The sequence below is a fragment of the Propithecus coquereli genome, unplaced genomic scaffold, assembly GCF_000956105.1.
Source record: "Propithecus coquereli isolate 6110/MARCELLA unplaced genomic scaffold, Pcoq_1.0 Scaffold37, whole genome shotgun sequence".
In the NCBI taxonomy this organism is placed as follows: Eukaryota; Metazoa; Chordata; class Mammalia; order Primates; family Indriidae; genus Propithecus; species Propithecus coquereli.
Genome location: NW_012149396.1, coordinates 2,124,984 through 2,147,980, shown reverse-complemented (window position 1 = coordinate 2,147,980; position 22,997 = coordinate 2,124,984). Strand labels below are relative to the sequence as shown.

Sequence of the window (22,997 nt, the reverse complement as noted above, 5' to 3'; positions counted from 1 at the left end):
AGGTTGTCCCTCTACACAAGTAACCAAAGTCTTTTGACTCATGATGTGATTACTTCACTCCCAGATAAACAGACAAAGTCAATTTCCTTTTTTTCTAAGTTTCTTGGTTTAAACTTAGAGTACTTCAAGACTTCGAGTGCTTTTGTACTTTTTGTTTGTTTGTTTGTTAATTGGAGGTCTTCAAACCCTAACATCTTCCATTGGAAAATGCATGCCACATGCTGGGTTAGGCAGAGCATGATCCTGATTAAAAAAAAACAAATGGAAACAGATGTCCTTGTACACATAAAGAAAAGCATGATGAATTAAAAAGTCTATGGAATCTGAAAGACGCGGTTCCAAATTTGCCTTGGGAGTTAGCTATAGAGCAAATTATTTAAACTTCAGTTTCCTTCTGAGGAACACTTTGTGCAGGATGGTTGTGAGGAATATAAGCAAAATATAATATTTTAATATATTATATTTAATATAACTGCTACAATGTCGGTTCCCACACAATGGAAACAAGTGTTGAGAGTATACATTTGGTGTTTCTCACATTTTAATATGAATTTGATAGCCATATAAAAATGTAACACAATTAGCTGGAAGTGGAATAATGCTGAACGCATACCAAGAATTTTCTAGAATTCTCCTGAAACAAGCTAGAACTGAAGACTTAATATCATACTTTTGTCGAAGGAATTCCTTTTTTTTTTCCTAGACAGCCCACATTTGGATCCTTTTGGGAAGCCATACAGGGTAGTCCTTAAGATATTTCAAAACCTGATACCAAATGGCAACAGGTATTTTTTCTTTTGCTGCTTTCTTGTTTATTTCTCCCTCACTCTTTTCTAATTACTTTCCAAAAACTAAATCTTGAGGAGATTTAACTGCAGATATTTCAAAGTATTAAGAGGATGGCTATATTATTGAATAATATTGACTGAAGACCTACTGTGTGCTGAGTAATGATAGAAAAGGGGAAATAACCATGCACACACACACACACAAACATACACACACAGAGAGAACACTCAACAATAAACCAGCAAGATTAGAATGAATGTTGTGAATCTTTAGGGAAAGGTCATATGCTATCCATAAAATAATACAATGTTGAAATAAAGACTGGGGACTAAGAATTCTGCAATTAATCAGGATCTTGTCTCTTGTCAGTAGAGATTTTGAACAATTTCTTCCTTGGATAGCACAAAGTCTAGTCTAAAACATTCATGGCATTGTAGTCGAGCTCTTTGCTTTCTATATGATCAGCTGAGTGGTTAGTATGATCGTGAGTTTCAGTAATGAAAATCAGCAGCCCTGACCTATATGTTGAACATATCTGTAGATTTTTCCCCCACTGGCGACCTACCCCATGTCTGATCTCTGCCTCCAATTTCTGAGGCATAGCAGCCTGGTGAAAATGTATGAAAGGTTACTCATTATAAACTGAGAAATGGATAAACTCATAATTTTTAAAACATGTGAAACACATGTTCCTCAGGTAAGACCTCGCACTCCAAATGTCAAGCCAGAGTGAATTCTTGAAGCTGAGTTATAAAGCTCTGAGAATAGGGTTTATAATAAAAATGTTGACAGGCTCTTAGAGCCACTGTAGTATAGAAAATTTAATATGTCACCTTGTTTTACAAGATTTTACTGGCATAGAAGAAAATTAAAACATTTAACATCTTTCACTTCACCAAATTGCTTTTCTCCTCCAAACTATGGTGCCATTTGTAGTGCTATTTAATTTATAAACATCCTTGTTTTTGTCACTGGGCCTCATGAACATTATCAACCTTGCACTCATATTTTCTTTCCAGAGCACAAAAATGCTTATTGGGGTAGCATTATCTTGTAATCGTATTCACATTTTCTGAAGGCATGCTAAGTTATAAGAGTACTGGTGGAGAAAAGGCTGAAATTATTTACGTAACTACACAGGCAACATAAATAATGCCAATTATGAAAATATTTTCTAGGAAAAGCCTTTCAAAAAGCCTTTTTTGAAGAGAAGCACTTGTACTATAGGTATTTACCCAAAATTGAGGGAAAAAAATAAGACTTAGAAAAGGTAGCTTAATGTTAGAAGAAACAAATTTAGACCCTCTGACAAAACTGGATAACTGCTTGCATTTTTTAACACAAGTGGCCAACTAACATAAAATGGGGGATAATTTTCTAAGTCAGTTATAAATAATCAAAATTTATATGAAAACATAGCTGTTAATTCAAGCCACCATTAGCATGAGCCTCTTAACCCTAGTATTAAATAACATTTTTGTGTCTTTAATAACCATTTACTTTCATGATATGTTAAAGGCCAACTGGGGTAACTGGCCAGTTTGCAGTTCACATGACTTCCTGGGAGAAAATGAAAGATTCCCAAGTTTTGTGGTCCAGAAAAAACTCTTCAAAGCCATGCCAAACTTTACATCTGACTTTTACTAAATGAGATTTAAATGGTATGTTTCAATATCGTCAAAGAATAAAATCAGAACCCTGAATATTATCCAAGTACTTTCTAGTACAGTACATTATTTTAATAATCCTGATTACTTCAGGCAGAAGTATTGATCCTACAGGACTGGTGCTGAGAACTTTAAGGAGGCACGTATAACCTCACATGTTTGCCCAGGGCCCATCTGGACAGGGAAGGGCAAACCTCTGCGTGGGAAACAGGCCAGATGCTCACAGAGCAGCAGGGCACAGGACAGGAGTCCCCACAGAGAAAAGGAGGGCTTCCCTAAGTACTGCAAGGTACTTAGGGAATCTCTGCTATTACCCTAATTCTCTGTTTTCCATAAGGTTCATTTATTGAGCTCTTACTATGTTCCAGGCCCTCTGCTAAGCGTTACTTGGAAATATTCACAATAACCTTCTAAGGTTGACACTGCGCCCCAGCCTCGTTTATTTGAAAAACTAGGCCCAGAACATTTCCGTAGATGACCCAAGTTGTCTGAAATAGTGAATGGCTAGAGATAGGCTGCAAAGTCCTGGCTGGCAGGCTCTGAAGCCCATGCTCCCAAGCACTATGTTACACCATACAACTAACCAGGTTCTAAAGAGTCTGCCTGCCTGCTTAGGGAAGCCAAGGCAGATGTAACATGGTCCGTGTCTTCATGAAGTCATTGACCAGTGGAGGAGTTGTGTGTTTCTAGGAGCATAAGGATAAAATATGCTCCATGCTATGAGAGGGGGAAGCACAGGTTACTGTGAGCACAAAGAGGACGGAGCTTCTCCCAGCCTAGGGGTTCAGTGAAAGATTCCTGAAAGTGGGCTGCAAGAATAGAGTCTTAAAAAGAGGCAAGAGTTAGTATGATGAGTGAGAAAGTAAGACACGCAGCATAAAATGTGCAAAGCCATAGACACCAGAATACACTTGTTTAGCAAACTGATGTAAAAACCGAAGAGACGAGTATGGATTTGGTTATAAATGAGGCGAGAGGTGAAAGCAGGGGTCAGACACTGAAGGGTGTTTAGGCCACTAGAAAGAGTTCTCATTCTTCTATGCTGCGCTAATATAACTCAGTGCCATTTTGATAGTATATACAGAGCATGGAAATTCTAGTTAGCACTGAAGGATAACCTCAACCCAAAGTTAGTTCATGGAGTGATATCTACCAAAAGCTCCCTTTCACAGAAAGCAGGAGAGACACTTATCAGTGCAGGAGAACTCTAGGATCCCAAGGAGGTACATTCCTCTAGGTTGCTGTAATAAAGATTCTCTCTGGTAAATGCTTCTGGCTGTTCATAAACAGTGTCAATGTAGCACTACTGTCCACCCAAATAAATGACTGAGTCAAAAATCTCTATCAATGTAGGGTTTATGAAGCCAAGATTTTGAGGACGTGCCTGGGAAAACACAAACTGCAGACAGCTGTGGCTGTTTTTCCGAAGGGGAAGTTGGAACCTTCAGCATTTAAAGGCAGACAGAGAGAAGGAAAAACAGGAGGAGGGGAATGATGAAGCAAAGTGGTTGTATTTTTGTGAGGCCAGGAAATCTACATTTTACATAAAATAAGGAGAATATTAGAAGGGAAAGAGAGAGTGAAGGAAGCGTTGATTATGCAGACGCACTTGGGTAAGAATGTCTGATTCTGTGTTGTCAGTTCTGTTATCTGTAAAGATAAACTTGCAATTCATTATTAGTGTGGAACTGAATAGGCTTTAGTTTTAGGTGCTAGACATAGGTACAATTTGCATGTCCTTGTTTATGGGAGGTTAGCAAGGAATTTCTGTAATGAATGATTCTTCACAGATGCCTGAGGCTTTTACCTTTCCATTTGCATAAGGAGTTGGGGGTGGCCCTGAGACTTTGATTTTCTTTTCACACTATTGTTATTGGAGTAAGCAGCAGACTTCAGTGAAGTTTTTAAGTTAAGGAAACACCAACTCTATTTGCTCAGTCAATGGCAGTAAAACAAATCCTGGCTTCTGATATTTAGGTACAGGCTAACGAAATGCTTTTGAATGTACCAGTATCTATTAAAATGATCATATCCTTTTATAACAGAGGGAATGGCCTCAAAAAAAAAAAGAAAAAAAGGCAAAAATATTTTCTGTCTCTTTAAAACTTTCCCCACTCCCTTTGGGAACTGCAGCCTGGCTTGCGTCCCTGTCTCAGGCAGGTGGTCAGGAGGGTAGGTGAATGTCTTTGTTCTTTGTGTTACAGGAGATAGCTCAGCCATCCCAGGCCAGGTACTGGCCTCCTAGCTGTGGGAGGTCACAGGCTTTGTATTTGGCAGAGATGGGATGATTAGAATCATTAGAATCATTAATAACAATAGCCTAGAACTAAGCATCCTCCTTTTAAAAGCTCTGTATTTCTGCTTATGTTCAAGAAAGTTGGATTTTTTGAGATGAGAGTCTCATTTTCCTCCTTTGCTGGCAAAGTAATAAACGTCTCTTTCCTTCTCCTCAAACCTCTTGTTCTCGTTCTGACGTGGCCTGGAGGACAAGTGCCAAGCTCTCGGTAACACTTTGACTCAGCAATTATTAACATATTGCTAGGCATTTGTCTTAGAGAACTTGTCAAAGATATGCACAAAACAGTATCCACTAAATACAAGAATATTCATTAACACAATTATTAGCAAAAGTAAAAAACAAATTAGAAGCAAATAAAATAGCTACCAATATATGAATGGTAAATCAGGAAATGCTACGCAGGAATTAAAAAGTATGAGACTGATTTGCAAGAACAAATATAGAAAGATGTCTAAGATACATTATTAAGCAAATGAAACAAGCCACAGAATAATATTTATAAGATAATTAAATAATTTCATTTATGTTAATAACAAATAATAAAGACAGAAAGTAAATTAGTGTTTCCAGGGCATGAGAGGAAGGGGGAATGGCAGTGATGAAAATGTTCTGGAATTAGTGGTGATGATTGCACAACTTTACGCATATTCTAATAACAACTGAATTACATACTTTTAAAGGATAAATTTTATGGTATACAAACCATTTCTCAATAAAAACAAATAAGCAAATAAACAAATCCTAGATATATGCAAACTGTATGTTAGGGAAGTGGTGGGGCTACAGGAACATTTATTTTATCTGCAATTCCATCCTCCAAACCTAGGCACCTCCTGGGCTGGGATCTAAATGGAAATAGCCACAATGTCAGCTCATGGGGTGCCCCACGTACTGTGGGACCCAGAGGATGCCCCTGGAACTACTGCCTGCATCAAAGAAATACTAATTATTTTTTATGTCATGTTCCAGCCCTTGGAGATGAATTCCCTTGTAAGGGGGCCACAAAAATCCAATCCAATAAAATCAACCAGCACTGAAATTTAATGTTGAAGCTATATAGTCTTTATTAACCTTTAACACACTTTCTTAAATAGGCTTCAAGTTGAAATGTTCCAGGTAAAATCTCAGTAAATGAACCTAACAGGTAGACATTTTTAAGGATGGTAAAGCCTCAGGGTTACAATAAAACTAATTTTTTTTTTTTTTGGTAAAAAGCAATTTTTAAAAATGTGTGTAATAGAACAGTAGTAGTACAGGGTTATAAATCAAAAGCTGATTTTATGAGTGTGGTAGTCATCAATAAGTTTAAGTCATGGAGAGTTAAACAGGGAGAGCCATCTAAATAAAAAAGCATGTGAATGACTGCGTTTATGTTCTCTATTTATTTCTAAATAACTCTGGGTAACCTATTTAAGATGTAAATGGCATAAGCCCAATCGCTTAGAGATTGTAATAGGAAATATGCAGACAATACAGATCCAGAATACAGATCCATTCATGCATCCCCATATCTCATATATATTGGTATCTATAAAACTATTTAAATGCAATTACTCTCTGACCCATGCCCATTGAGATTCTGAGTCAGGAATGCTACTCTGAGAAATCAAACCTTGGGGCTTAACTGCCCTCCAGAAATTAGAACCCCAAAGCTCCATATGGTCCAATTAGAGATACCTGAGTTGCATTTAGAGCTAAGCCCCAGTTAAGAACCTTTGATGAATTATGTGTACAAAAGAACTGCTCGTTAGAGGCTGCGGGAGTTTTCAAACCAGAATTTTCAGTGGAAAATACTCCAGCCTTTGGGGCTAAAGCTTTGTCTTTTAATAGGAAGTTTCCAAAGAACTCTGGGCTACAGCACTGGGAGTCACTGCCGTTTGTATGCGTGAATATGGGTATGTGTCTAAGTGTGTGTGTGTGTGTGTGTGTGTGTGTGTGTGTGTGTGTGTTCATTTCCAGTATATCATGAAAGGAAGAGATAAATATGGGACCTACTCTTATTATTTAATTGCTATCCAAAATATGTGTCATCATTATTTTATTTATTTATTTTTTTGCTAAACTCATTGGTTAAGGACCAACACAATTTATTTGCTACATCAGGACTATGTAGCTCCTTCGTGGATTTATACTAACTCTTACCTCTACCAAATAATGGACATATTTAACAATTAGGAGAAATGACCATTGGATTAGACCGCTTGTTATATAGATTATAAATACAAAATCAGACTATTAACAATAACTTCTTAAAGGGAGAAGAGTAATTGTGTTCACTAATTGCATTCAGTACTTTTATCTATATATACTGCTGATCAAGACAGAAAAAGTTTAAGATGATTTAGGTACTGTACGCACTGAAATTTTCCATGATTCCCTCTTGCTAATTTATTCAGTTCAAGAAAACTCTGTAGATTTGAATGTCTCTTTACTTTGTAGAGAAAAGTCTTATCTAATATAAATGTCTTAATTCAATAGTCTTTATACAATGTTGAATTTAAATAATAAATTTTACCATGGATATAACATAATAGGAAAAATCAGTACAGAGATAGATTCCTAAAGATAAAAGTGCTTTATTAAAGTTATTATCAGTCATTATTTAAACAGAAATTTAATTATACCTAATCTATCTATTAATGATGGGGTTAGGACATGTTACCTCAAAATATGGTAGCTTGGAGGTCACTCTCTGAGCTTCTCCAATCTTTCTGTATGAAAGCTATCCATAACCAAATTCTCTGATCTATCTCCCCTAATAGTAGGTCGTAAGATCCTCAGATGACAAGAGTCCTGCCTCATACCTAGAGGGGAGGGATATCATACAGACACAGAAAAGAATCTGAACAAACAGCCTTGCTGAATTCCCCTAGTTTATTACCATTAGATCATACCTCTTTTTATTCATTCATATTTCTTCACAACTATCTGCTTTTTTCATAAGACTTAGTATAAAAGTATAGTTTTTTCCTGAATCTTTAGGTCTTCATTTCTGAAGGATCCTTGTCACGTAAAATTTTGGTTAAATAAATTTCTTATGCTTTTCTCTTGTTAATCTGTCTTTCGTCACAGAGGTGTCAGCCATATCCTTGTGATGGGTGAGGAAAAGATATTACTTTTTTCTTCCCTACATTATTACTATGATTTAAATCTTTGTTAGCCTGACATTTATCAAGAAAATTAAGTTTTTGTATTCCAAAGAGGTATTCTAAAATTGAAAAGAATTTTTGGTTACTATCACTGAGTTATTTTAGATATTACTCCTTCATTTTCATTACAGTACTAGCAAAATTGCACTCTGGATAGTTTAAGAGTTGAATAAAAGAACAGTGCTCTTAAGATACTGATTAAATTTGGAATGAATAATTAGCTATTTCCATTGTCACATGAATTAGAATTCATAACAAAGAAAAGGAAATGAAAGGTTGGAAGGTTTTTTTTAAAAGTTATTTTGTTGATGTTTCTACCATAAAAAGCCCTGTCAAGTTCTCTATTGTAATTTTTATACTGTAGAAGATGTCTTTCCACTCTGCATATTTTTTAGGAATACATTTCTATTTTAATTTTATTGCATAGTTAATTGGCATAGGAAGGAGCCAACTAAAATCTTACACTTTAAAATGAAATTATTTAAGTTGAGGTTGGAGGGGGTATGTAGAAACATAGGCATTGGGACAATATTGGTGATTACTGTATTCCAGTTTCATTTGGCAATAAAATTAAAGGAAAATGATAAGATCAGCACACATGCAGCAGTTACTTAAAACACCACATTTCTTCCTTATATTTTCTTTCTCTCTCATGTGTTAACCACAAAACAATAGAAACATTTAGCTAGATGAGGATAATTAAGATCATTAAGAAATATGGAGTCAGAACAATTTATTCTCCTGCTCGTCATTTGAAAATAAACAACATTCCTATCAGTGTAAAATGAAAAGCTTTGCTCTGTAACTGAACCTTCCCAAATAGAATTTTAAAAATATTCAAGGGCCCTGGGATACATTTTCCAAACTGCTTCTCTGGATGAACTTGACCTTCTAGGCAAAATTCTTGTATTTGCTCCTGTAGAGAGAAGGAATATGAACATTTTTCTTGCTGTTTCCTTCATATAGTATTTGAGTGACCTGAGGCAATGTGGTTTATTCTCCCTTCTCTTCAGACAAGCTCTTTTTTTTTTTCTGCTTTCTTTTAAGTAAGAACATAAAGGTCAGGCTATCATTTCACAAAATGCTTCATTCCAGCTTCTCTCACCATAATATGGTTTCACTAATTATTTCATAACTCATTTAAATGGGAGGCATTTTGGAAGAGAATCCACTGAAAGAACTCCTCAAGTAAGTAATTTTTTTTTTTTTTAAACACAGGGGAATTTTAATTATAATGCCTGTGTTATTTAAAAGCAGAGTGTGACAATTTGCATCTTGAAACATCTATTGTAATAAGGAAGAAAAAAATATGCCCTGAATGAAATAACAACACAAGGAAATGCAATTTAGTTGGCCTTTTATTTTCTTGATTTTCGAGAAGCAAGGAAAACAAAAAATGCAAACTTGGCCTGAATTGTAAAACCACTTACAAAGATCAAAAAAAAAATTATATTCCTAGAAAGACTATTTATGAGCTTATTTTTCAAATTATATGCTCTCTGTTCTTTAGGAGAGATTTATCATGTATCATTATTAAATATATACCTATGATAGCAAAATCTTCTCATTTTAGAAGAAAATATCCAAATTATAGTGGTATCACAAGAATGAAAAAACAAGCACCACATGTACTCGCCATCAAATTGGTACTAACTGATCAACACTTATGTGCACATATAGTAGTAACATCCACTGGGTGCTGGTCAGGTGGGAAGAGGATGGTGGAGGTGGGTAAACTCACAACTAATGGATGTGGAGCGCACTGTATGGGGGAAGGGCACGCTTGTAGCTCTGGCTTGGGCGAGGCAAAGGCATTATGTGTAACCAAAATGTTTGTACCCCCATAATATTCTGGAAAATAAAAGCAAAAGTATCATTTAGATTCCAACTGTGCTGCTTAGAGCCTGCAGGTCAAGTGAGTAGCAAGTAGCTATGTGGGTAGGTAGGTGTGCAGATGGGTAGATGGGCGGTCAAAGCTGTATCAGAAAAAATAAAATGGGACTTTTGTGATCATTCATAGAAGCTCCGTTGTTATCTGGTCTTCTTACATATTGGAATTAATTTTTCCCCTGTAGGAGGTGGGTGGTTATGGTCAAACCCCCAGTCTAGACCAGCTAACTCTCATGAACCAGCTTCAGTGAACCTTTTTCAGTTGAAAGGGGATTAAGGAGGTTGAGAAGAGTGCCTATCATCTGTTCCTTAAATGACTGCAGTAGTTGCTCCATCTAGAACTCCTGGTCTGGTCAGTACAAACTGAATTGGCTTCATTGACATAATAGTAGATCAACACTGGTCAAAAATATTTCTTTTAATCAGACAGATTTTGGCACTGCTTGCCAAAAAACTGCATGGATTAAACTTTTTGAAGACTCAATTCAGGCATGCTAGTTTATGTTCACAGATTGCAAAGAGATATCTGATCCAAGATTTTAATATGTGAAGCTCAGGATTTGTTGCCTATATTTCATTCCCTCTGCCCCTAGAAAAAAATGTCTTGCATTATCACATGGGGATATTGAAAGTTCCTAATATAATAATTGCAATAACACAATAATGGCTATCTTTAGGTCTGTTTATACTACTGCTGTCCTTGAATAAGAATCTACTCTGCACTAGAGCTTCACATCCTAGATGTTATTTAAAAGTCACCACAGGCTTAGGAGACAGGTTATTATTACATCTGTTGAACAGAAGAAAATCCAGAGGCTCAGATAGCTGGCAACATCTGGAGTAGCAGAGATGTGCTTGGCCAGATGCAAGTTTGTCTTGACATTAAGAGTTAGAGAAGGAAAGAGGAAATAGTGCATGCCTTTTCTTTTTAAGTGGCATATGAATATCCCAGCACACCCCACTTTCTAATCCCAAAGTCTTCAATAGTTAATTAATGCATAGACTATTGTGATATAAAGCAAATTATTATAACTCAGTCCCTCAAGAATATGTTTCTATATGTACGTATGTAGGTAAATTTAACTAATCCATTCAAGTCCAATAAAGAAGAAAGAGGAGGAGAAGAAGGAAGAAGAGGAAGAAGGGGTTGGGGGGAGAGAAGAAGGAAAAGGGTAGAGGAAAATAACAACAGCTGAAAGCTCTCCATATATGGCATAAAGCCCCATGTCTTCACTGGTAAGACAACTCTCTTCTACTAAATATGACAGGACGGATGCTTTGCTAGATACGGAGTGGAGGAGGTGATAGGAGAAGCTTTGTAGATAAATAACATTCAGCTCTGTTTCCCTCCTCAAGCTGTTCTCAGTCTAGAGGGCTAAACAAAGGAATATGCAGCAGAGAAAATGTATAGCATTTTAGACTAGAGCTAATTGAGTAAAAATGAAATTCCCAAGTCTCACCCAGGATGGTCAAGTTGTTTTCAAATGGAAACTTAACAGCCCAAGCATTCTTTACTCACAGAACTCAAAATAACCAGAAATACTGATCGTCAGTAGCTTTTTACACTGCAACTTTTAACAAGATGTTGGATGGGATGGTAGCCCTTCGTTTATCTTTCTTACTCTCCTTCCCTCTCCAGCCAAGTGTGCACTCAGGGTTTAAAGAGCACTTGAGAGGTTGCTAGAAAATAGGATGAATGGGGCATGGCAAGATCATTGCATAAAATGTGCTGACTGATAAAGGACAGGTTTCATTTGCCACACTTCTTTTGATCAAAAGACACTTTGAGAAAGCAAAAATGGGAGATGGGCATTATATTAAATGGGCTCTACATTGCACCTGAGGGTACAGAATAGATTTTTTTTTTTCTGCCAAGCAAAGCCGACTGTTAACTTTTAGTGGTGACTGGTTTATTGACTGCTAATGCTTTAAAAATGAGATTAAATCAGGTCCATGGTCTTTATTACAAGGAAGATATATGCCCTTTGTGAATTCTAGTGGTTTGGCAATCTTAACCTCAGCAGACATAACACTGATGTATTTTCTGTGTTGCCAAACAGCACGGTAAGTGTTTAAAATGCTGTGAACGGCCTTATTGCCTTGAAATGATACAATCTAATATTAGATTGTAACTCAGTGACTGAATCTGTGAGCCTATCCTTGTACAGAATACTAAAGTCCAAGCCGCTTTATTTTAATATCTCACAGAGAAGGAATCATTCTTCATTTCACCATCGAAAGATAGAACACGTAAAAGTGAATCTAGATTGCAGGAAAACTGAAATGGCAACATATTAGGCCATTTTCATTAACAGCGTGTGTGCAGCTGCCTTTCATAGCAAGGCATCAACATGTCAGTCCGATTCACGCCAATCTGCGGAACTACTTTGGTTATTGTGGACACCTGACAGGTGGGATCTGCAAGGCCAGAAATTTTGTAATGACAGAAGGTCAAATTGCACCCTTTCCACTTCATTCGGAGCATTCCGGGAAAGCAACTTTTGCCTGATCCATAGCACGTATTCCACTGATTCCTCTTAATCAATCGTAATTAACTTTCAGTCCTCTCTATACTTTATCCTCATCAATCAAATTTCATGTATCACTCTAAAGTCCAGGTAGCTTATAGCCGTGGTTTTCATGATCAGGGTCAACCATCCTCATTTTTACCTGGCACTGAGAAGCTTCCCAGACATGAGACTTTCACGTGCTAAAAGCAGGTCAGTCCAGAATAAACCAGAACTGTTGGCCACTCTGCCTCTGGCTGAGGACCCTGCCCACCAGGCCATCTTTGCTGAGGTGAAATCTAGTTTAACTGAATATAAAAAAATCTGCCTGGGTCAGTTTGGGCTGCTATAACAAAGCAGTTAGGCTGCTATAGGGTGGCCTATAGACAACAGATGTTCATTTCTCACAGTTCTGGAGGCTGGAAGCCTGAGATCAGAGTGCCAGCACGAGTGGTTTCTGGTGAGGGCCCCCTTCTGGGCTGCAGACTGCCGACTCCATGTTCTATCCTCGCGTGGTAGAAAGAGCAAGAGTGCTCTCTGAGGTCCCTTTTATAAGGGGACTAATCACATTCATATGGGCTCCACCCTCATGACCTCATCACCTCCCAAGGCCCCACAGCCTAATACCATCCCACTGGGGCTTAGGATTTCAACACATGAATTTTGGGGGGACAAAATCGTCTACAAAAGAGCCCTTAGTGAGAAAAAGAAGCCACAAAAGAGTGATTTGAAGCTGGACTTGAGGACTGATTGCATAACTATGAGATCGAATTTTTTACAGTCCCACCAGACAAAATCACCTCTTTCAGGTTACAGCTCTCTTGAACCATCACTAGAAGAGTCTATGGGAGAGTGGTGGTCCTGCCCGATTGTCCTAGTTGCTGTTACTGTTGAAAAATGAGTTCTCGTTCTGATCAGTCTTCCAACATGACACTATACAAATAAATGGGACCTGGAAAAAAATAAATGAATAACAGCCTATTGTGTGTGTGTGTGTGTGTGTGTGTGCGCGCGTGTGTGTGTGTGTGTGTGTGTGTGTGTGTGTGTGTGTGTTTAAAACTAAGACCTAAAGACTAAGTTGAAAGTAGCCCTTCAAATCTGTTTATTCATTTGATAGCTTAAATTTATTTCAGGTTGGATCCATTTACCTTGCTTTATGGTCCATACCAAAATTTAAAAAGATAAAATCACAGCCCATTTTTTAGTTAAATCATTATAGAAACAAGTAAAAATCTGATTCTTCTCCCTGCAGGTTTAACATTGCAGGGGCCAAAAGAAATAATGAGAGCTGCCTTCTAACCATAGTGGGGAAAAAAATAGCAATATCATGGATTCCAGAATATTCAATTCTGTTTTGTCAGGGTCTACGTGATTCCATGTATCCAGATAAAAAGGAAAACTGTTCATCTTACCACACAGTTGTTGAGCCAACATGTTACCAGGCATCAAGACATTTGGAAGCACTAGTGGTAATTTTTATTTCTCACTTGAGATCTATATGTTGTAGGTCATGCCATTATAATTAAAATAAACTTCACTTGTCTGAAGGCAAAATAAATTGACTCCACAAAAGCTTAGCATTAATGAAGCTGTAAAATGAAATTAATTAGGAAATGATTTTTCTAATATTTTTCTATTGATGAAAAGTCCTCCCTTAGACATAAGCATAAATCAACTTGAGAGAGCCTTGTTTTTTAAAATCTCATAATGCTATGCTGGTGGTTGAGTTCCTCCTACTGTTTTCTAAGCTAATTTAAGGAGAAAAGACAGTCAAGACCATGAGGGAATAAACATGAATTTCTTTACATCTTTCTTTTTTTCTTAAAAATGTACATTGTTGGTAGGAATATATATTAGTACAGCCATTATGGAAAATAGTATGGCGGTTCCTCATAAGACTAAAAGTAGAATTACCATATGATGCACCAATACCACTTCTGGGTATATATCCAAAGGAATTGAGATTAGTAAATTAGTGTGTGGAAGAGATATCTACACTGCCATGTTCACTACAGCATTATTCACAATAGCCAAGATATGGAATCAACCTAAATGGCCATCAATGAATAAATGGATAAAAAAAAAATTGTGGGATATATATGTATACACACACACACACACACACACACACATATATGTAATTGAATATTCTTCAACCATACTAAAAAGAAGACAATCCTGTTATTTGTGACAACATAGATGAACCTGCAGGATATTAGACTAAGTGAAATAAGCCAGGCACTGACAGAAAAATACTGCATGATCTCACTTATATGTGGACTCTAAAAGCGTCACCAGCACAGAAGTAAAGAGTAGAATGATGGTTACCAGAGGCTTGGGAGAGTGAGGGTGGTAGGGAATGGGGAGATGTTGGTCGAAGGGTACAGAGTTTCAGTTAGAAAGGAGAAATACACTTTTAAGATCTACCTCACAGCATGATGACCACAGTTAATAATAATGTAATGTATATTTCAAAATTGCTAAGAGAGTGCATTTTAAATGTTCTCACCACAAAAAAATGATAAGTATGTGAAGTAATGAATATGTTAATTAGCTTAATTATAATCATTCTACAATGTATACATATATTGAAACACGACATTGTACCCCATAAAGATACACAATTATTATTTGTCAATTAAAAATTTAAATTGTTTTTGCGAAGATTATTTTCTTATCCTCCCCTCCCCCGCAGAAAAGGAATATGAAGAAGAGATGGAGAAGGAGGAGGAAGAGAAAGAAGAATCCACTGACCTGCTACTGCGACTTTTGCTGTCCGACTAATAATTGATCCAGAATCTCCTAAAGATGCCTCGCATTGGTAAAGTCCTTCATCTGGCTTGTGGTGTCTGGAATGAAATATGTTTTGTATCAACAGAGACCCATTTGACAGTTGCTGCTTCCTTTCATCCATTCCCAAGGCTAGATGGATGCCATCTTTCTTCCACTTGATGACTGGGACTCCCCGGTCGGACTCTGCAGAGCAGTCGAGGAGGACATTTCCTCCCCGCATTGTGACGGCATCAGAAGGTTCTGAGAGGAAGCGCAGAGCTGTGAAAGCTTTAATTTGGAAACCTGCAACAACAGAGCACAGGGAAATGTGTTCGTATATTCAAATAAATCTCAAGCTTAGATTCCCTGTTTTTCCTTTATCAAACTTTTTCAAAAAAGCTAGGAGCTTTGAAAAAGTCCAAGAATAAAAGAAATTTAAAATCATGGATATGATGTTAAACAAGTGAAAAAGTACCCAGCTGAGGTAAACAAAAGTAATGAAACAATTGGCTCCACAAGTAATATTATGAGAAATTAAGAATTCATGTAAATGTAGGCATGGCTATCACTATGAATCAGTCAGGACTTGCAAATTGAGACAGAAAAAAGCTAATATTTTCCAAATAAAACTAGATATTTTAAAGTAGCAGTAGTTAGTAATGTGGGTATCTACAATTTAGGGGACTGTTTCTATCCCTTTATTCAGATTATAGCACCCATTTTTTTAAAAAAAAATCTACTCAGAATTGCTTTTTATAAAAATAAAAATCGACTCTGAACAGTGTTAGAAAGCTATTTAGAATAAAACTCAGGTGGGTCTTAAAATAGGTAAATCCCACTTGCAGAAGCAAGTCAATAAAACTGCTGCCTAAAATCACAAATCCCTCAAGTGTCTTAATTTCCATCCAAATGTTTCTCATGAGCCTGGAAATCTAAGTTGGATTTTTTTTCTCCCATAAACATAAATGAACATAAAGAATCAACAGGAGAAATAGAAAGTCATTTAAGAATCTTGAGGGCATGAAGCAAATATATCATAATTAAAGTATATTCTTTGGCGGGGGCTGGAAGTAGCATTTGATAGAACACTTGGCTGTTAAATTAAAGAACTTGAAAAGGTCTTGGGGTGGGTCATTCCACCCACCCTAGCTCAAACAGGTGTATACCTGAGTCATTCAAGTCAAATTACTTCCAATTTCATTTTGAATAATCTTTGGGGCTAGAGATTTTACAATGTCCCTTGGTATCTTGTTTTCAATATTTAATCATTTTTAAGAGTCTAATTGAATTTCCTTGCTGCTGTTTAATCCCATTTTCTCCAGAACCACTTTGTGTGAAAATGCAGAACAGACGAACATTTTCTGATAAGAGCCCTTTATTATTTGTAGCAGTATTTTACTTCTTCAAAAATATCCCCTAAATTATGTTTTAGCCTTCATTTTTCTCAGGATGGCAACCTCAACTTTGCTAGCTTTCTTAATTTTTTTTGTAATGGGAAAACTTTTAGTTGTACTTTGTAAAAACATTCCAATTGTCTATCATTCAAAAGACATGCACCTGAATTGCATATAATCAATATTCTCATAAGGGATTAACCTATACAAGCCCCAGTTGACAGAACTATTTCTAGTTTTGCATTTTCCAGTGAGGATAAAGCAGAATAACTTCTCACGTCATTGCTTCTCTCTGTTTTTATTTGCCTTGGTCCTGCATACCCGGTTTTTCTAAATCTCATGTTTGAAGTTTGTTACTTTGCTCAGTGAACTGTGTCACTCATTGACATACACTCATTCTATCCACCTTGGCCACTCACCCAAAAAAAGCATCTGAAACTTTGCTCAAATTAATGTAAATTGTAAAATAAGAGTGGGCATTTAAGTCTACTCTAAGTGATATTGATGAAGATACCAAATGACACCAGCCTGGTACCCTCATTGGCAAATATGCTCCTTCTCTCCACAGATCCTTTTTGTGTAACCTACCTAATTATAGTACAGCCTGTTCTTCTAGTGGAAAGTATATTGAATTGGGAGTTTGGATATCTAGCCCTAGGTCCTGGCTTTATTACTCAAAGATCTGTGATCCAGACAGGTCTTTTAAGTCCTAGGAACCTCAGTTCCTTCATCTGCAAAATGAGGAAGTTGAATTAGATGATCTTTAAATTCAACAACCAGTTTGAAAACTGTTAGAACTAGAATGGGTTGATGGCATCCATCAAATGAACCCTGCTCTAGGCTGACTGAGAGGCAGACTGACTTTACTGTAAATGCCTCCCCCGTGTCTACCTTTACCAGAAAAGAAAACCACACTGGCAACGCCTGGCTTGAAAAACACTAAGGATGAAAAAGCAGAAAGAAGTTCTTGAATGTCAAGCTATTTCACCAGAGTAATGCCTACCATTTTCATACAAGTAGCATTAATAAGGTAGAAATAAATTTAGAATTCAAGAACAGGCAATTATATTAAAAAGCATTTATTGCTTTTTTTGTTCTTCCCTGGGCCTATATTTAAAACACAACCTCATGCTGAGTCCCTTATTTATGTCACAGAACACATAATACACTTAACACAGCTGTTTATGACAGTATGTTAATAAGCACATGTGTCCATTATCACAAATAAATAATCTACTTATTCTGAAACAGGGAGGTCATGACAGTTTTCAGTGCTGTGACTACATAGTTTGGGAAGGTTAAATGAAGATTAACTTTTCTTTAATAACATTACCCTTGAGGTTTGCTGGCAATTTGAGCTTTTTGTATTCTTTATAACAATTAAATTTTGAATATATGGTTCTGGAGTAAAGGCACTTCACTGCTTTAAGTAACTTGAATTAGATAACTTAGTTTTTAGAAAAGATGGACCAAGCAAATGGAATCCATTGGTAAATAATACATATGTCTCCAATGGGCTCCTTTTCAAAGTTTCAGCCTGTGTTAGACACAGGCTGCCTTTGACGCCCTTGTGAGGTATTTCGCACAGTCCTAAGAAATGTCCTATTATACATTACATTGGCTTCTATTTAGGTCCTCTCTCCCTTTCTCTTAGAATACTAGTTCCTCCTGGAGGGATTTTGCCCACTGGTACAACCTACCTTAATATGAAATAATTTTATAAAGTTGTCTCATCTGAGAATCAATCAACCACACTGATTTAATGTATGAGGAGAGGAAGATAGAGAGATGATAAAATGGAAGAAGACAAAAAAATAGAAATAACTTAGGAGTGTATGGCACAAAAAGTTGTGATCTGCAATTCGGGCACTCAAGAGTTCCATAAAAGTACAGATCTCCTGGGAACTGCGTGAAAGAGGTCATGGCAAAACCATAGAAGAATGTATTTGAGAGTCAAAACTAACTAAACTGCTTACTTAATGCTGCAGACCATTTTATATTAGAATAACAATGGTGAGAATTTCATCCAGAAGAAAGCCTAATGAAGTTTGCTTGGTTTGGTTTCATTTTTAAGATGCCCAGTGGTCATTCTCTTGAATCCTCAAATAGTTACATTTCCTAGCCTTGCTTCATAAAGGAAGCAATCTTTTTAGCCCTGATATAAAATTACTTAAGGCAATTATATTTTGGAGAAATAGACTTGAAAGTACCAAAATCCCATCCATTAAGAAACCTGTACATATGAGTCTGATAGCAGAGTTCATGATACGAATGAGTGAGTCTCCAGCCCTCTCTCCCTCCAAATGTTGGCTTGGGAAGATTTCTAAATGTTCGGCTAAAAGTAGGCATAAAGCCATATATGCATTTAACTAATGGCTAGCTTTTCTCATCTGTGTTGGTCTGAGAAAAAGTAATTAAATGTCAGGGCAACATCGGAGGGTCTCAATCTCTTCTTCTTCATTCTCCTCCTTTCCCTCCTCCTCCTACTCCTCCTTCTCTTCCTCCTGCTTTTTCTTCCGTTAAATTGTAGTTTATAAGCAGACACCAACATAACAAAACCTTCCATGTTTCCTAATGAGGATATAATAGAAGGACTACTCTTGAGTGGTGACTCAAAGGAAAAATTTTATTATCGGTTTAGTTGTATCAGAGGCAAATAAGCATCAGCAATTATACTGTCAAGGATACTTCAAGTTTAAATCAATTGAGTATCTAAAAATAGAAAAAATCCTTAATATATTTTAGAAACTCAACAAAATGATCAAACAGTAAAAATGTTTCTGTAAACTTAAGTCCCCTTGTGCTTTCTCTCCTCATCATATTCTTGTTAATTTCAAAGACCATTCATTCAGTCACAGAGGCAGACTAACTTAAAAATGGGGTTTTTAAGGTATGACATTTTATCTACAGTATCGAACATTGTTAAGTGTGAAAAATAATTCCCCGTGGAGTCAGAAATCTCTTTCCAAATCCAAAACGTAAAAGCTTCTGGTTAAGGCAATAGAAGCTCAAAATGAAATTTATGAAAAGTAGCATGGACGTAAAAAAGAAGCTCCTGAAAGGTTTTGAGATTAGAAAATGTCATACAAATCCCCATAGAACTTGCTATGCATAATTTTATCTTTTTCGAATTACACAAACTTTCACTTTGGGCTGCTTGGAGTTCCTGATGATCCCTGAATCCTCATAATCAACCCAGAAAACTGTGTCACAGTCATCTCTTCTTAGAAATATATGCTTCCATATCTGCTTCTTTTTGTGTTAAGACAGATAAAGAGTTCTCCAGTGAAGGAACTTAAAATTATTCTATGGATGATGCAATATAATCTATTTTCAATTCATCAAACATCAATTACATGTGCAGCTGTAACTCTGATCTTTAGCCCTGGAGGAATCTTATAATACTTGTGAGGCTACGCAATGGAGCAGGAGATTTAAAAACAAAAACAAACGAACATGAATTAACAGGCCCCATAACCATATGTGAATGCCACTGGGTTTAGGATATCAGAATATAAATTCCGAAACAGTGGTTCTCAAAGTACAGTGCCTAGACTAGCAACAGCAACACCTCCTGGGAACTTGTTAGAAGTGGAATCGTGGTCACTAGACAGGACGCGTAGGGTGGAAGGAATATAGGGAGAGGTTGGCGAAGGGATACGAAATTACAGCTAGATAGGAGGAATAAATTCTAATGTGCCATAGCACTGTATAGTGAATATAGTTCACAATAACTTATTGTAACTTTTCAAATAGCTGGAAAAAAAGGATTTTGAATGTTCCCAACACAAAGAAATGATAAATATTTGAGGTGATGGATATGCTAATTATCCTGATTGGATGATTACACATTGTGCCCATGTACAGAAATACCACTCTGTACCCCAAAATATGTACAATTATTATGTGTCAATTAAAAATAGAAAATAATGTTTGAAAAGAAGTGCACAATCTCAGGCCCTGCCCCATACTTACTCAATTCACAACTATGGGAGAAGAGCCCAATAATCCATGCTTTAATAAGTCATCTAGGGGAGTCTCGTGTTAACTAAAGCTTGAGAGCTCTGCTTCACAACAGCGGGTGGCCTGAATTAGAGCAAGGGGGGTTCCCACGTTTCTTGGACTTTCTTGTCATAATTTTTCCATATTTGGGGAATTTGTGTAATTTGGGTCTGTTATTTCTCTAAGTAAGGAGACAAAGTTATGGAGATGATGTAGGTAATAATAGAACACCACTTTAACACATATTTTATTATTATTTGTTATATATTTCTCTTTGAAAGGCTGAAGAAAAGTAGGGAAAGGGCCAAGAAAGATGGCTATTTCTTCCGATATCTAGTCTTCCCTCTATTGGACTCAGAACTCTATCTGGGCCCCAAATGGCCTTATTCCACAAAGCAAAATAAAAATCCCATGGTCAATTGGATGCTTAGAATACTCCTTAGAATATTCTCAGTTCTTGACACAAGAAACTATAAGATTTCTTTTGAACAGCTATAATAGCTACAATCTGTGCCCCAAGGGAGTTTTGGTTAATACAATATTCTTCATGATGCTTCCTTTCTTTTATTACATTTAAGCCCCACAGGACAATTGTAGCCTTTAAAAATACTGGAACTCTAGACACTTACCTGGCCGACCTGCCCCTTAGTCATTTAGTCTGTAGATGGCAGAACCACAAAAATCCTTTACTCTGCTGTATCCTGAGAGTGTACTTTGTGTACCTCATGATAATGTAAGCCTTTCACTTCAGCTAGATCAGAGAGAGAAAGTATACACTTATCAAAGGACCAGCACCAATGACCACTGGGTTTCTGTGAAGTATTGGTGCCTCGATTTTTTACTTTGATAAGACATAGTAAAAATAATTGTCAGAAGATACGATCATATCTTTAAAGATTATGTTCATTCCAGCCACTGCTAGAGACTAACCTATTTTGAAGCTATTTAACTTTAACATAAATTTTTATTACTAAAAAATGCAAATCAGAAATAAATTAGGTTTTGTGGAATTTATTCCTGAATTTAAATAATGCGAAGGAAGACTGACCAGGAATGAAAATAGGTACATTTTACTATGGAAATTTATTAAGGATCATTAAAATGTAGGGAAGCTATGGATGAAAATGCAAATTAAAAATTTAAAGGGAACAGTCAAAGTTCCTCCATCATTAGAGTTGCCAGATTGAGCAAATAAAAATTAAGGGCACAAGTTATATTTGAATTTCATATAAAAAACAAATAATGTTTTCGTACAAACATGTCCTAAATACTTATGCTAAATAAATATTGCATAGACCTATTTATACTAAAATATTGTTATTTTTACCCCAAATTCAAATTTAACTGGGCATCCTGTATTTTATCTGGCAAGTCTATCTCCCTTGAAATTCCTTCTTGAGACCATGGCAAGAGTAAGCAAATAGCACATGAGTTCATACAATCTCGCTCAATTGTCACATATCTACAGAAAAGAGTGAACTCTTGGAAAGCTACCATGATTGAATCAGGAAAAGTGATTTTAGCGTCAGGACATTTGCTGACCTAGTACAATACCACCAAATAATCCACGCACAAAAGGTTCTGAACTCGATTTGTTCTTGGCACCGTGATTCTTCTTTTTCTCTTCACTTTACAAGACAGGGAAAAAATTTGGAAATACAAATGCAAGATCTGGAGTTCAAGAAGCAACTGCCCCTGCTGAAATCTCTTAGTGAGCCCACACAAAGTCTCCACATGAGACATTGTGAGCACATGGCATCTTCCACGAAGCAGAGGAAGCTTTGTGGAGATCTGAGGTCTTTAACAGGCAAGAAGTGTGTGCCCCAGGCAACTGTCTGAGTGTCCTCTGGCTAAATCCAATGTTAAAGAACAATGATGAAGGCCTAGCTGGAGTGGGGGGCATAACTTCCTCATTCCTTTGTTGCTCCAAGAGCTAAATCTCCAAATCGCAGCTTGATTTGGCTATGTAATGCTGGGCAAACTGTAATGGAATTTTTTTTGAGCTCAACAGGTAACGCATTCTGACATCTAGGTTATCATTCCCCAGGCCTCATGCAAAATTAACACTTAAAAGAGAAACTCTGATGTGTTGCTTAATCTGCCCTGGGTTGGAATCTTTTCCCCTTTCCGTTTAGTAAAATGTAAACTAGATTTCTCTTCCCTTTGGTTTTTCATCAGTCTTTCTCAAAGTAGGGAGAGGGATGGCACTTTATGAATGCAGAACTGGCAACACTAAGAAGAGTTCTTGAGAGTATTTAGAAAAAGTATGATTTAATGGGTGTCCAGTGCATGGCAGAGCTCCAACTGGAAGACAATCAAGCGGACAAGCATTGGAGATGCCATTTATTATGGAGCAACCTATCAACTTTTAGTATCTTATTATTAATCAAGTTACCCATATTTACTGTGCACAAATAAGAAAATGTAGACATAAAACAATATATGAGGCCGGGCGCGGTGGCTCACTCCTGTAATCCCAGCACTCTGGGAGGCCAAGGCAGCCGGATTGTTTGAGCTCAGGAGTTCAA

At 36.8% G+C, this 22,997-nt stretch overlaps 1 protein-coding gene across 1 annotated transcript in view; it reads right to left on the bottom strand.

Annotated features, from left to right (window-relative positions):
- DCC (DCC netrin 1 receptor) overlaps nt 1-22,997 on the bottom strand; it is a 1,232,106-nt gene that overhangs the window by 847,626 nt on the left and 361,483 nt on the right. The window contains exon 2 of the mRNA XM_012651723.1: nt 15,056-15,376. Coding sequence (XP_012507177.1) covers nt 15,056-15,376 — 321 coding nt within the window. The remainder of the gene's footprint in view (nt 1-15,055; nt 15,377-22,997) is intronic.